Genomic DNA, 14,941 nt, shown 5'->3' on the forward strand with positions numbered 1-14,941 from the left:
GGAACCGGTGGCTGAGGAGGCTGCCGGGCACTGTGCTTTACCTCGGAGGGGCGCCTTCCTCCAGAAGCCGTCGCGGACCTCCACGTAGTCATACCAGCACAGGCGGCTGCGGTACAGGTCCATGGAGGTGAAGTTCAGGATGATCTAGGAGAAGCAGGGGAGGAAGCGTTACACTGCTCCCCATCTGCTCTGGCCTCCCAGGCCTGCTGCATGACCACTGCCCGCCTCAAACCACATGGGTCACTAAGGAAGAGTTAACCGCCTGCCATTTATGGTCAGTATTCTTCCCAGACAGCCTGTGTCAGTCTCCACTGAAAATGCATGCCCTTTGTCCCCTTTACCAAATGCTTGTATGAGACCAGGGGTTCTGTTGCACTGTCCCTTCATGTCGGGGTCTAGATAGCTAACTCGGCTCTCCTTAAGGTCAGGATCAACTGCATCATCTTTAAGACAGAATAGGCTGGGAGCAGTGGCACGTGCCTGTAATCCCAGTGGCTCTGAGGCTGAGGTAGGAGGATCGAGAGTCCAAAGCCAGCCTCAGCAATTTAGCAAGCACTAAGCAACTCAGGGAGACCCTGTCTCTAAATAAAATACAAAAAAGGACTGGGGATGTGGCTCAGTGGTCAAGAGCCCCTGCGTTGGATCAGGACAGACCCAGGGTGGTGTGAGGAAAGAAGGATGTCTGAGATGGGAATGAAGGGGCCAGAGGGGAGAGGCAGGAGAGTCGGCTGAGTCACCAGTCAGCACATATTTACCGGGCACTAATTCTGGGTGTGTTAACTGCTGCAGGGAATACTAGATCTGAATCCTCCCCTTCGATATATCCCTGCCCTTGGGAGCTTAGGATAGAAAGGGACCAGATATACCTAAGAGGATCCAGCTCCCTGAGATTTGGGCCTCAGCCCTGCATTCCTTGCATAAACCACCCAACCTCGCTGGGCCTCAGCCTGTTGGTGTGCAAAACAGGGATGAGAGCCTGATGTTGCTATGGCACTCCCTGGGACAGGCACTGTCCTAAGTTTCCCTGCTGCAGCCTCTTAGCTCATAGATGCTCAGTGAGCACTGGAGAGCAGTTAGCCCTTGTCCCAGGAGGGAAACCACTTCCTTGGTAGCATCCAGAGTGAGCCCCAAGCCTGCTGTGCAGTCAGAGTTCTCACGAGCAGGGACTCAGGGCGTTCCTTAGGACCCACAAGGCCTGTGCAGTGGACACTTGAGGGCCTGAGGGGCCCTTCTATTCTGTGTTAGTGAGCTTCCCTGATAAATGGGACAGGAGGCCTCCCCTCCGCCTTATTAGAAAGTTAAGATGCAGACAGTGAGTCAGACGTGGTGGCGCAGGCTTGTAATCCCAGCGGCTCAGGAGGCTGAGGCAGGAGGATTATGAGTTCAAAGCTAGCCTCAGCAACTTAGAGAGGACCTAAGCAATTCAAGGAGACCCTGTCTCTAAATAAAGTACTAAAAAGGGCTGGGGATGTGGCTCAGTGGTTAAGCACTCCTGGGTTCAATCCCTGGTATCCACCTCCCCCCCAAAAAGATGCATACAGGGGAGGCCTGGATGAAAATGACTTCCAGGCAGGTCCTGGCACTTGCTGTATCAGGGTCAACGCTGTGCCCTGTGAAGGAAGAACTTCTGGCCCCTGGGCACTTTCCCATGGCCTTGTCACATGCTGGGTGGTTTTAACACCCACCTTAATGATCCTTCCACCTCCATCTCTCAGTTCCCTGAAGTCCTCTCTACCCTCTCTTTATCCCTCCTGGGCCATAACCCAGAGGCCTTGCTCCAGGGCCCAGCACCATCATTAAGCGCTGATCCCACCCAGCCCTCCTCTCCATCCACTCCCCCAACTCTCCTACCTGCCACCTAGGGACCCTGCACCCACTGGCCAGGCACTTTCCATGTTCGCAACTCCACCTGTCCCTACTCTCCTCACCGACCTTAGTTCTTAGTCTCTCCTTTTTCTTTTCTTTCTTAAGTTACTACTTTTTCATGTATCAGTTTACATACATCCACATTTGGCAGGCCTGTTATTAATTGTGGTTCCCTGAGCTAGACCTGGGTGAGGTCATGTTTTAGAAAGGGAACTAAATATCACCCTTGATGATCATGAGCGTCACGGGTCGTCCTTAGTGTTGTCCTGAGTCCCAGCATTTTCAAACACTGAATCTGCAAGTCCTTTCTAGTCCTTGCTATGGAGCCAGACAGCACCTCACGAGGCAACCTGTGATCTCTTTAGAAAATGACCAAACGTGACCACAGAGGAGGCAGCAGAGGGCTGGCACTGCAGTCCTCCAACCCAAGCCTGGTCCAGCCTGTCAGTACCTCCTTACATTCAGCCGCACTCCTGTTCCTCCTCCTCCTCACCGTACTCACTGAAGACCACAGCCTGGTTCCCTCCGGCCTGCTGCCTCCTCAGTCCTGTACCCTAAGGCCTCATGTAGCTGGAGAGACGCAGCCAGGCCAGCTGGGATTCCAGACCACCAGCTGCGACCAGGCACACTCCCATACCCTGCCTCTCCTCTCCCTTTTTTTGGTACTGGGGCTTGAACCCAGGGATGCTCTACCACTGAGCCACATCCCCAGCCCTTTCTATTTTGAGAAGGGTCTGGCCAAGTTGCCCACACTGGCCTGGAATTTGTGACCTTCCTGCCTCAGCCTCCAAGCAGTTAGAATGATAGGTGCCTGGCTTCTCCTCTTCATTCTAGGGAGGAATCACCAGCCTCAGTATCATCTTTTTTTCTGAAATAAAGTCCTTATTCAGTACCTTGCCTTCAACAGCATCAATCAGAGCAGAGCTTTTATGATGTAAACCTGACCACATCTCTCCCACTTGAAATCCTTTAATGCACATAACCCAGAGTTAAATCCAAAGGACCATTTATCTCCCTTTATGTCTCTGACCCCCACCTCCCTCCACTCTTCTCCTTGAATTCTTAGTTGACTTCACTCACCTCAAATATACCACAGCTACCTCTGGACCTTTGCATTTGCTTCCTGGAAGTACTTCCCAGCTGCCTGTTACATGCTTTTTCACTTCCTGCAGGTTTCTACCCCAACCCATCAGAGGAGAATGAAGCCTTCCCTGACCACCCACATCAGTCAGTGTTCCCCACCCTCTCCTTCCTCCCACTGCTGATTCCCTTCTGCACAGAGACTTACTTATCTGCTTTTGTCTGAGTCTCCTTTGTGTTTGCTAAAGCAGAAGGCCAGGACTTCATCTGTTTAACTACGGACTTCAATAAATATTCCTCAAATGGAATTTTGCTTTTAAGAACCTACTCTACGTAAGGACGTGCATAAATGTAAAAAGATGGAAGTATAAAGGTATTTGCTGAAGTATTCTTGGTAATAATGGAAACTTGAAAAAGAAACCAAGCATCCATCAGTAGAGGCCTGCAGGCAGGTAACTGAAAAATTAACTGAAGGGAAATGAAGACGGTGGATGTCAGGGTTTCATGAGAATGAATGGGCTAGTCCCTGAGAGCAGACACGGAACCAGGACGTGAGTGACAGTTAAGCGCGAGGCAAGGTGCAGAAGACTGTGTGTGTGCGTGTGTGTATGTATGGGTGGGGGGTATGGGTGTGGGTACACAGACACACACACACCTAGGAGGGTCTGTGAGGACACACCAGTGCTCCCAATGCTTAGTCACCCCCGAGGAGTGAGATTCAGAGGAGGATCAAGGGGAGAATATTTACTGTTTTACGTTATGTATTTCTAGACTGCTCAAGATTTCACAGCATGCATGTGTTATTTTTGTATCTAACAAATGACAAAAATATCTAAAAGAGATGCTGGATGGAAAAAGGAATGCGGAGGGCCGAGTGAGGGCACCCTGGTTCCCTAACGGACACCCTTTGCCACTCCTGCCCGTGGCCCCTCAGGACCTGCCGCGGGGTGCCTGGGAACTGAACGTGTGCACATTTCCCGGCAGGTCTGGCTGGAGAGAGCTGTCAATACACGTGAACTTTGCTACTCGACCTGAGTTTGCTGAAGGTATTTTGATATCTGAAGTGGTTCAGAGGAGAACCCTAGAGGCAGAGCGAGACACGTGGGTGCTGGGGAAGAGGACGGGAGTCCCTCATTGAACACCTAGGAATCCAGAAAAGATGGCAGCAGCTGACCCGGAGGATTCCTCACTGTGTGCCCGGCACAGCTGTGAGCATCTGTTTTTCCTTCCTTCTCAAAAGCAGGCCTGGCCCTGTCCAGGGAGGATGAGATCTGAAGAAACCACGCCTGCCACAGAGCCCAGAGGGCCCACCCAAGACCTCCTAAGGCACAGGAGGAGCCCCAGGTCACCCTCCCAGGAGGAGAGACCTGCACGGGTGGTCAGCAGCATCCTCCAGGGAGGCCCGGCAACAGCTATATTGAGACCAGAGGTGTCTAATTAAGACTTGTACCGACTTCTGTCATGCGGAAACAGCTGTGCCCTGGTGGCAGGGGAACGTTCCTTTGCCAAAGAAAACCTGGCCAGCTCCACCACTTCCTGCCTGGTGACTGTGGGCCTGTGGCTCGGCGTCCTAGAGCCTCAGCATGTTTGCGTAAAGGATGGAGGTGGTCACGCTGGCTCCCTGGGGAGCTGGGGGATCAAATGATATGGGTACAGGGGCTCCCAGGGCACCCATGACTGCGAAGGTCTCCTCACCCCTGCTGGGTGCCCGGGAAGGACTGACAGAAGGCCTCGCTGCTCAGCACAGGCCCTGTGCTGGTAGCCATGTCAACCCTCAGCCACTTGTGGGCTTCAACGTGGCCTCGCCATGCAACTTCAGGCAGGCCCCTGAACTCCGGCACTCGGCTTCCTTCTTTTGAGAGGGTTATGATTATAGGACCTGCCTCACAGGACTTAGGGGAATTAGATTCATATGAAAATTTCCAGCAGGGTCTGGCACAGTTATGTAGCCAATAAGCGTGAACTCCACTATTAGAGTTGAGTTGGCTTAAGATCTATTGTTATTTCAACTGGACACAGAGACAGGCAAGTAGCACCTAGGGCAGCTGCCCAGGGCTTCCTCGTTTAACACACAGGAATACAGAAAAGACACTAACATCCGCTGAATTCTCACCATGGGCTACTTACTACTCTAAGCGCTTGAGGTAGACTAATTTGTTGAATCCTCATTTGAACCCTGTGAAGGGGATACCTGCAGGAGGCTCACTGTAGAGGTGGGGAAACAGAGGCACAGGGAGGTTGAGCAACTTCTCCAAGATCGCACAGCCAGGAAATCAAACCCAGACACTCTGGTTCTTAAACTTCTACCCTGCACCATTTCCCATGTGGCCTCCCGGGGTCTGCTGGTCAAGTCTGCTCAGCAACTATGCTGAGAACAAGCGTCCACTTTCCCTTAGTCCTCAGAGCCCCATGCCCTCCAGCACCCGAAAAGCAAAGGCTTTGCTGAAGAGGGAGGCGTCGCTGCTGCCTGGCTGGGCAATGGGAAAGGAGGAGGAATTTGGGTTGGACCCTGAAGAACAGGAGGGACTTCAGAAGGCAGGCGGGGGATGCTGCCAGCTCCAAAAGACATTTGCAGTTCTTATCTTCTTGGCTTCCCTGCACTGTTTGCCTGCTGACCATGAGATCCTTAAAACACTCTCCTCCTCTGCTTTGTTGCCTGGGAACCGCTGTGGGTCCTTGGCTCAGCTGCTAATGGTTTGTGCGCAGAGACTTGGGGGATCCTAAAAGAAGGCTCTTTCCCGTGTCTGGCATACTCGTGACGTGCACAATTGTATAAGATCCACCTGTCATTCAAACTCTGGCAATAAGCTCAACACTGAGCAGCAAATGAAAAACAACCTCCCAGCAGCCAAAATAGATGTCAAAGTCCACCCACTAGAGTAGGTGGCTTTACTGAAAGTTCACTGATGAAAGATCAGACTTTGGAGTCAGGTAGTGCAGAACTAAGTGCCAGCAGCACCACTGCTACCTGAGTAAACCTGGGCAGGTTCCCCAAGTGCTATGAGCCCCAATTCCCTCATCTACCCAGGAGCGATGACAGCACCCAGCTCTTAAAATTTGGGGGAATAGCGAGGTGGTGTGTGTAAGATGTCCAGGACTTTGCCTGGCACGTCATTGTTACAATAACAAAGACCGGGCATAGCCAGTTTAAAACAGTGCAATTTTTAAAAAATATATACACTGTTTTTTAGTTGTAGATGCACACAATATCTTTATTTATTTATTTTCATATGGTACTGAGGATTGAACCCAGTGCCTCACACATGCGAGGCAAATGCTCTACCACTGAGCTACAGCTACAGCCCTAAAACAGTGCGGTTTTTAAGTGGGATGCAAAAGAAGGATAACAGCAAAGGAAAAAAAAAAAAAAAAAGTGGCCATTATTATTCTAGCCCACCAGGCTTCAATGTCAAGGTCCCCATGGTGCTAGCCTGGGTTCACTCACAGCTAGACTGCTTTCTATTCAATGCATTTCTACAACAAAGCATTGATCAATATGGAATTTTTATCCTGAGCTCACTTCCCCTGGTGTTCCACACAGGCTTTTGAGAACTGGTGAGGGTCTTCTGGGAATTACGGAGGGAATGGACCAGCAGCACAGACCGGCTCCTGGGGCAGGGCCAGGTGTCTACTAGAGAGCTGGGGCACATGCATCCAGGGACAACAGGGAAGGAAGCTGATCCTGGCCAAGCCGCCTCACCCTGCTGACTGAGCCAAACTCCTGAGCAGAACAGAAAGCAATCCCCTACCTGACTCCATGCTTCTTGGGGCCTGGACTGTCTCAGACATCTGAACGTCTCTGGTGTCTGGCCCAGTGCCAGACTACCAGGCACACGTTAGCTGAAGAGCACCAAAGGAATCACTGAAATACCACAGGGTTTTAGAGCAACATACCATGCGGGATCCCGGATTCATGTGTCATCATCTAGGTTCTGTGTGATCTTGGGCCAGCTACTAAATCTTCCAAATCCATTTTCTCATACACAAAACAGGGACAACTAGGTCTATAACACTGTTGTATTAATTAAAAGTCAACACATGTAAACAATTTAACACATGCTGGCATGATGAAGTATGCCTGGAATGCTAGCAATTCGGAAGGCTGAGGCAGGAGGATCACAAGTTTGAGGCCAACCTCAGCAAATTAGCAAGCCCCTAAGCAACTTAGTGAGACCCTGTCTTAAAAATAATAATAATAAAAAGAGCTGGGGATGTAGCTCAATGGTAAAACACCCCCGGGGTTTAATCTCCAGTAGGGAAAAAAAAAAAAAAAAAAGAACTGAACATATGCTCAATAATTGTTTGTTGTTTTTTGCTATTATTATGATTTGCAGGTGATATTTCCAAAGGCTGGAGTAGTGAAGACCCTTGGCAGAGGGAAGAAGGAAGCCAGGTTCGATCAGTTGGAAATAGCAGAAAGGATTGCAATTTTAAGTGAGATTTGGAACGAGAAGAACATTCCCTTTTGAGGAAAGATGGTCAAATGCCAATGCAGAGAGAAGACAAAATTACTCAGTTCTCAATAAAAGTATGTCCCACGTGAGAAGGATCTTCAGATTGCAAAAACTAAACCTCAGCATCATTCACAGAGGAAGGAGAAACTGCTCAATAATGCAGGAGAACAAGAGTCAGTGACCACCTCTCTCACTGCATTTGTCCCTAGGCTCACAAATGACATCAGAAGACACTCAAATAACTTGCAGATGTGATCAGCGTGTGTAATCTTGAGAACCCGGAGCAGGAGCTTTCCCCATCTTCAAGTGGGGTGTGTGTGTGTTGGGAGTGTTGGGAGGGGGTTAGGAGTGGATTCCGGGAATTATAAACCACTGAGCTGAATGTCAGTCCCCAACGAAACAGATGCTCTGTGACCATTGAGAAAAGAAGAACTTGACGGCAGGGCCCAGCAAACGCATTTCTCTCCCTTTTCAAAGGGGTTTTACCAACTGGCAGAGCAGGGGCTGTCAGCTGCTAAGACAGTCCAGCTTAGGTACTCGGTGCTTATTAACCACTTCCTGTGCCAGGGACAGAGAGATGACAAAGGGGAGGTCTCAGGAGACACGTCCCCGTCAACAGGTAATGATGTTAAGTCATTACATTGTCACAAGTCATTGCAGGTGAATGGATCCATGTCAGTTTGAGGTAGATCTGGGATCTGCTTTGGTTTATGTCCTGTTTGACATTTTGATCAGAGAGCAGGAAGAGGACACGAAGACCTGCTTGTCAAAGGAGCCAAGGCACAGGTAAGAGGCACAGCCACCTGCTGGGTGGTGGGACTCCACACTGCAGACAAGGGGAGTAAATCTTGTAGCTCACTCTTGGGAGCATTTAGACTGTGAAGGACACGGTGGGTCCAGGAGTGCTGAGAAATCCAGACTCCATGTGAAACCCAGCCCATGCATGGGTGAGGAGGCAGGAGAGTAGCCTCCCAGATCGGGAGGGCTGACTGGGAAACAGGAAGACGAGTTACAATGAATTGCTCTGGAGGGAAGGACTGGGAGATTTCAGGGACAACGGTTCCCCTCTTTATTAAGAGCTGGCTAGAGAATGGATAGAATATTCTGAGAGGTAGTGAGCCCCTCATCACCTCAGGAATTGAAACCAGGCTAGTGGACCTTGCAGAGGACGGTGCACTGGTCTCTGGGGCGCCTTGGCCACTCGGTGTCCGCCTTGCTTGCCTGCGTAAGTCGCAGGAAGGGCAGACTTCCTGCAGGAGGATGGCTGAGGCAGCCACAGTCTACCCCAGCCAGCCCCACAAAGGAAGCAACTGTGAGAACCAGGCTCACCCCCAGGTAAGAGGGACAGAAGCTTAGCGTCCTCTTTGGATCAGGAATGATACACATGTGACAGGCAGAGGAGAAAGAGAGAGGGTCACAAAGTCAGATCCCTGGGGCCAAGACTGTCGGTCCCAGTACCAGGGAGCATCCTGTGGGAGGCCTTTGCGTGGGCCCTTAACTCTTCCCGAACCACAGCTCATCAGAACTGCAAGGGCCCTCAGGAGCCCCTGGCCCAAGCCCTGACGAGGCAGATGACAGCCTCCTCAGGGGCAGATGAGAGCCCCCGACTAGGGCTAAACAGTTCATCCAGGGCCACCCCAGTCCCGCCAAGGGTTCAAATCCCACCTCACTCCTTGTCAACTGCGTGACCTGGGGCAAGTTTACTTAACCTCCCTGCACCTCATTGCCTGTCTGTGAAATGAAGACACAGGGTGGCTGAAAGAATGGCAAGGGACTAGGTGACAAGCACCTAGGAAAGCACTCGGGAAGAGATGGGTAGTCCAGCCGCCCTGCAAGGCAGATGCTCACAGCAAGGCCATCTGGAAAGGGGTGCCGACTAGGTCCCTGAGGGGGGAGGAGGGCTGCCAATGGGCAGAAGCCCCTCCTCACTGTCGTGCCCCGTGGGACTTGTGGTCACCGGTGTCCACACTGACCCCCACGTGGGAGAAGTCCCTGGGCTGAGGCTCCTTAGAGGAAATGCTCTCCCACTCCCAGGGTCGCGGGGCCCAGGACAGCGGTTACCTTCTCCCCGGGCGTGACTGAGATGCGCCAGACGCAGTGCATGTGGGCCGAGTAGCCGTTGGGGTACTCAGGGGAAGAGAAGTTGCCTGTGCTGTCTTGTAGGGTCTCTCCACAGGCTGTGAAGGAAAGGAAATGACTGCACAGCGGGCTGCAGGCGCCGAGTTCCCCTGCCTTCTGGCTCACCCCCCCCTGAGCCCCGGCATCCTTTGGGGGAGAGAGGAAGGGCTGACGAGGGGGGCTGGTCCTGTCCCTTTAAAATCCACCCTCCTCCTCGCATGGGCACACACCATCCTACCTCCCAGGGCCCACTGCTGCCAGGGTAACGGGATGCCCTGTCGTCAAGGCAACATGGGCTCCAGAGTTAAGGTCAAGCTCCTGTGGTGGGCCTCGGTTCCTCCTCGCTCCCCTGGAGTGGCTTGTTCTCCCCGTCCTGGCCCCCAGTCCTGAGCCCCTGACCCTCCCCTCCTCTGCCAGCCCCAGGATGTGGCTCAGCTTCCCACACCACCTGATCCAGTTCCGTTCCTTGAGTGAGACCTGGCCCAACCTCCACACGTCTCTCCCAACACCCTCCTCTAACACAGCTGCGACCTTCTGGTGGCCCCAGGCCCTGCCCTCCACCCCCCTGGCCTGTCCCTTCCCTGCTCTGACCTGGGCACTTGTAGAGCTTGCGGGCCTGGGCGATGTCCCCCTTGCTGAGCCGGGTCCTTTGGCCAATGGGAGGCTTCACCCCATTCACCTCATACTTGGGAACGATGGTGTCCAGGAAGATGCCCCTGGGAGGAAATGGAGAGTGTGAGTGCGAATCCACTGGAAGGTAGGTGAGGAAGGAGAGGTGGCTCGCCAGTGTGCCCCCACAGGTCACAACCCTGCCAGAGCCCAGACATTCCTCGGCAGGGTCAGGGACGGGTGGAGATGTCTCACCCTGTCATTAAGCTGCCCACTGACCAGCAGCCACCCTGCCCCGTGGCAGCCATACCACAGGAACTGGTATGCTTTGGGAGGTCAGAGACCCAGTCCAGTGATGCCCTGGGGACCCTCCAGGTGCCCCAGCCTCCGAAGAGCTGCAGGTCCTAATCCATCCTGTGGGCATCTCTGCAGCCCCACCCAGCTCCTGCCTCGGTGGCCCCTCAGGCTGATTCAGCCCCTGGGAACTTCCCCTGATTCACTACCAGGGCCAGCTCTTCACCCTGATGATAGGGCGTTGTCTGAAAGCACCTGGAGCGAGGCCAAAGGGCAAGGGCAGGTTCCACCGTGGCCAGCCCAGACCACAGGGACAGTCCCCCCAACTCCCAATCCACCAGGGTCCCTGTCCTCCAGTTCCCTGTAGCTGAACCCCGGGTGTTTCCATGTGGGAGGAGCAGAAGGAAGGAGGAGCAGGCAGCCCTGCCTCCCCAGGGCCCCTGACTCACACCCAGCTGGGCAGATCGCAGCAGGGGTGGGGATGCAGGGGGGGGATATCGGGAGGGTCTGTGGGTGTGGAGGGCAGAGTGACCTCACTACTCCTCCCTGGCCTTGGTTCCCTCAGGTCCGGAGGCAGGAAAAGTGTGTCTAGAAGGAGCTCTGAGAAGAGGGGGGAAGGGCCAACCCCTGGACAGGGACAGGGGATGAGGAAAGAGCCAGGCTTGGGAAAGGCCAGTCCGGGAAGCCCAGGAGGAGGGAGGGGTCACTTCCCACGCTCAATGATGGGAGGCTGGGCCACCCCTAAGGGGCTCTGGCTGTGTCTTCTGGGAACCAGGGCAGGGTGAGGAGGGTGTCTTGTGAGCTGGAGGTGGGGGTGGTCCAGGGGAGAAGCCAGGTGTGCTCAGTGACAGGCAAAGAGCCCCGGCTGGGCCATCACCCACGTGGCTGCAGGCACCCAGAGCACTCCCTTGCCCTTGAGGCCTGTGGCAGAGGGTAGGCCAGTGCAAAGCAGGAGGTGAAAAGGAAACGGCTTCCGGAAGGCAGGGCTGGGCGGCTCCACAGGAGGTCCAGCCCATCTCTCACCTGGAGAAGGTATTCCGGGCGTAGTGCATGATACTGTCAAAATCGTAAGTCTCCCCCAGAGACTCCACTTCCTGGATCTCCATCTTCAGGAAGTTATACTCCTGCCCTGTGAAGACCAGGAAAAGGGGGTCGGGGAGGCAGGAGCCTGTGTCCTCCCTGTACCGGCTGAAGGCCCCCTACCTGAGGGCCTGGGGAGTGGCCAAGGGAAGCCTGGGGGTGGGAGGCTCTGCAGAAGAGCCCTATCCAGAGAGAAGCCAGTGAATGGAGGGACCTACTGGAAGTGGGCCCAAGGAACTATGGGAAGGGACCAGTGGATTAGAGAATGTCTGGCGGACAGAGCCGGTAGGCGGGAGGGGACAGGAGAGGGAGGCTGAGGAAAGCAGGGAAGAAAACCCTAGAAGACAGAACTGGCAGAGGGCAGGAGACGGTGGAAAAGTGAAGGGGAAGGCCTGCAGGAGCATCCAGGCCTGGGCTGCTGCCACCCCCGCTCCACCCCCCAGGCCAGCTGAACCTGTGCCCGGGCATCTGCTACCAGCCTTGAGCAGATGCCTGGGGGGAGGTCCTGACCCAGGCTGTGGGCAGCAGGTGCAGCTTCCACCCACAAGAGGACCCAGAGGTGGGGCTGGGACAGGAGGTGCTTCCTACCTGGCTGGATGTTCTCTCGCACAATGGAGACATGGCGGTCCCGGTCGGGCCTTGTGTGCTCGTGCCAGAAGCCAATGACGTGGCCTAGCTCATGGACCACAATGCCAAACTTGTCACAGTTCTTGCCGATGGAGATGGCCTGGGGGCCCCCACCACGGCGACCCACGTAGGAGCAGCACCTGGAGGGCGGGGCCAGCTCAGGGGGGCGGTCCCGAGCTGGGGGAGTGCATCCACTCAGGGGCCGGGCCAGGCTGCCAGGTTGGCAGGGGAGTGGAAGGGTGGGGGGGTCCCTGAGCACCCAATGCCCAGGCTGTGTGCCAGGGTCACAACAACAGGGAGATGCCCCATGGTGGGAGGGGATTGGAGCACCAGGGCAGTGCCCAGTTGAGGGCAGTAGCAGAGCCCAGGGCAGAACCTGGGGGAGGGTCATGGCCAAGAGTGCAGTGCCCGTGGGTCCCTGCTCACCCGCAGGGTCGATAGGTGAACACAATATAGCTGTCCTCGTCAGTGCGCTCCAAGAAGGTGACACAGGTGTGCTTCTCCCAGTGCCTCATGGCCTGCCGGAAGACTGCTCTCTGGCTGCCTGCCGGGAGGAAGGAAGCCAGGCTATCACACTGCCCAGGTGGCCCTCTTCCATGCGCTGCTAGAGCAAACCAGCCATTCTGAGAGCACACTGCCACAGACAGGCCAAAGTAGCAAGGCCAGGGCCGGATGCAGGCTGTGCCTGGGCCCCACATTAGCCCACTCACCAGTGAAGTTTCCCCCGATGACAAAGGGGATGACCCCATCAGGCCACACACGTTCTGGTCTGGAGGTTGCTGCCCGCCGGCTCCGGGGCCTGCCTCTCCATCTCCCCTGGGATTCCCTCTGAGGCTGCCCGCTAGCTCCCTGGCAGCCAGGGGCAGAAGAGTTTCCTGGAATTAAAAGAGGAAAGGCTTTGGCAGCAGGTGGGTGGAGGACAGAGAGAGGAGACAAAGCCCAGCAGGGCCCCCTTAGTTGTGGATTCTGTATCTGTGAATTTGCCTACCTGCTAAAATTCATTTGTAACCCCCAAATCAACTCTCAGGGCTTTCACGGTCACCTGTGGCCAAGCACAGAGCAGGGTAAAAGTTCTTACCCAGTGTGTGCGTTCCCTGCTGAGGCTGACCGAGGTGACGCTGCTTTGCTTCAGCTCCCCTACTATAAACAAGTGGGTCGTTTTTAAGGTTTATTGAGTGCCATGTTTCTTTGCATTTTGGTGCTTCTTGTAGATGATTTTGCTGTTTAAAATGGTTCTCAAGTGTAATATAAAGTTCTATCTCATGTCCCCAAGGGCAAGAAGGCTGGGGAGTGTTCTACAGAGAAATGCATGTGTTAGATAAGTTTGTTCAGGCCTGAGTCAGTGCTGTTGGCTGTGAGTTCATGAATCAACTATGTATTAAATAAGGTGTCTTTAAATGAAATACACATAAGACAAGATCATGTGGTGACCAGTTTAAAAAAATGTGACCAGAAGCTGGCAGAGCCCACGTTTCCCCTGGAGCAATGATTCAGTATTCACTAATTCAGTGTTTTCAGTGACTACACAGAATACAAAGTTCTACAATTACGGTGAAGTTATGCTATAACTATTCATAACTACCATCAATGGCAAGAATGGCTATGATTGCAAAGGAGAACAGTAACGTATTCATTTCCTAGGAACTGTAAGGACCTAGGAGATCTGAGATTTGGAAAATGTCCCTTCTCATCTAACAAAACCTGGTATCTGTGGAGCATGTGAAACTTTATGTTTTCTCTAAGTTTCTCAGAATCACATTTTCATGTGACATCACAGCATTATGGGATGGGGGCAAGTGCCTTTATCTACATCTGACATATGAGGAAACTGAAGCCAAAGCTTTGCCCAAAGTCACCTCATGAGTTGGCTTTGTGTGGCTTTCCCCTGCACCATTCTTACTAGTCTCCGCTAAGGTTATATAAGCCTCCCTTGTCACCAGGCCACCAGGTCACTCTCTGATGCCAGTTGCCCTCTGGGTTAGTTGACCCTTACTCCCAGGTTGCCCACACTAATATCCTCTTTCCTGCTGGACAGGATGACTGCTGGGCAGACCCCTGGTAGGCATCTCCATCCTCGGGCTGTCGGGACCTGCCCCAGGCCACCTGCAGCACAGCAGTGACAAGCTGCTGCCCCTCCATAAATCAGTAAGAAGGCTGAGAAGAGCCAACTCAGCCCTGGTCCTCAGCCCTCCGTTCCCCCTCTCCACATACAAGTGCCACAGGAGTTGGTAGGTGCTTGGGTCACTAGGGAGAGAGAGAGAGAGAGACCATCCCTGACCTTGAGGATTGTAGGTCCAGCTGGGGAGATGAGACGTGGAGCAATTCCCATGTGGCATGGAGAGATACTAACAACCCAGGTACCGAGCAGGAAGGGCACAGAACGCGGAGGCGCACCATCACGTCCAGGAGACGGTTGGAAAAGTTATGAATGAGGCTCCTGAGAAGGGCCCCAGAGGATGCTGGGCAGTGGGACCAGCAGGCCCAGGGGATTACTTGTTGGGCACAACGGCTCAGATTTGGAGAGAGAAGGATGGGTTCTAGTCTCAGCTCTGCCACCAACAAGCTATGTGATCTTGGGCAAGTGGCTTTACCTCTCTGAGTTTAAACCAGGAGTTGTCCTGACAGACACCTCTGAAGGTAGTTAGGGACAGTCAAGTTAGACAACACCTCTGAAAGTACTTTGTAAGCTGTAAGCAGGAAGCTGGGGGCTCTTAGGCTCTGGGTATGACCACACTTCCTACTACTCCTGCGGAAGGATAAAGATATTCCAAAGGAAGACAAGCCCATGTGCTGGGATCAAGTTCATGGCCTCT

The 14,941-nt window shown here is 53.7% G+C and overlaps 1 protein-coding gene across 2 annotated transcripts in view; it reads right to left on the bottom strand.

Moving 5' to 3' along the window:
* Positions 1-14,941, bottom strand: part of Bmp1 (bone morphogenetic protein 1) — a 41,207-nt gene that overhangs the window by 17,878 nt on the left and 8,388 nt on the right. For both annotated transcript variants that reach the window (XM_076853606.1, XM_076853607.1), the window contains exons 3-9: positions 12,839-13,003; positions 12,555-12,672; positions 12,090-12,268; positions 11,445-11,550; positions 10,110-10,234; positions 9,462-9,577; positions 42-144 (exon numbers count right to left, since the gene is read on the bottom strand). In XM_076853606.1, coding sequence (XP_076709721.1) covers positions 42-144; positions 9,462-9,577; positions 10,110-10,234; positions 11,445-11,550; positions 12,090-12,268; positions 12,555-12,672; positions 12,839-13,003 — 912 coding nt within the window. The remainder of the gene's footprint in view (positions 1-41; positions 145-9,461; positions 9,578-10,109; positions 10,235-11,444; positions 11,551-12,089; positions 12,269-12,554; positions 12,673-12,838; positions 13,004-14,941) is intronic.

Source organism: Callospermophilus lateralis, chromosome 4, assembly GCF_048772815.1.
Source record: "Callospermophilus lateralis isolate mCalLat2 chromosome 4, mCalLat2.hap1, whole genome shotgun sequence".
Lineage (NCBI taxonomy): Eukaryota > Metazoa > Chordata > Mammalia > Rodentia > Sciuridae > Callospermophilus > Callospermophilus lateralis.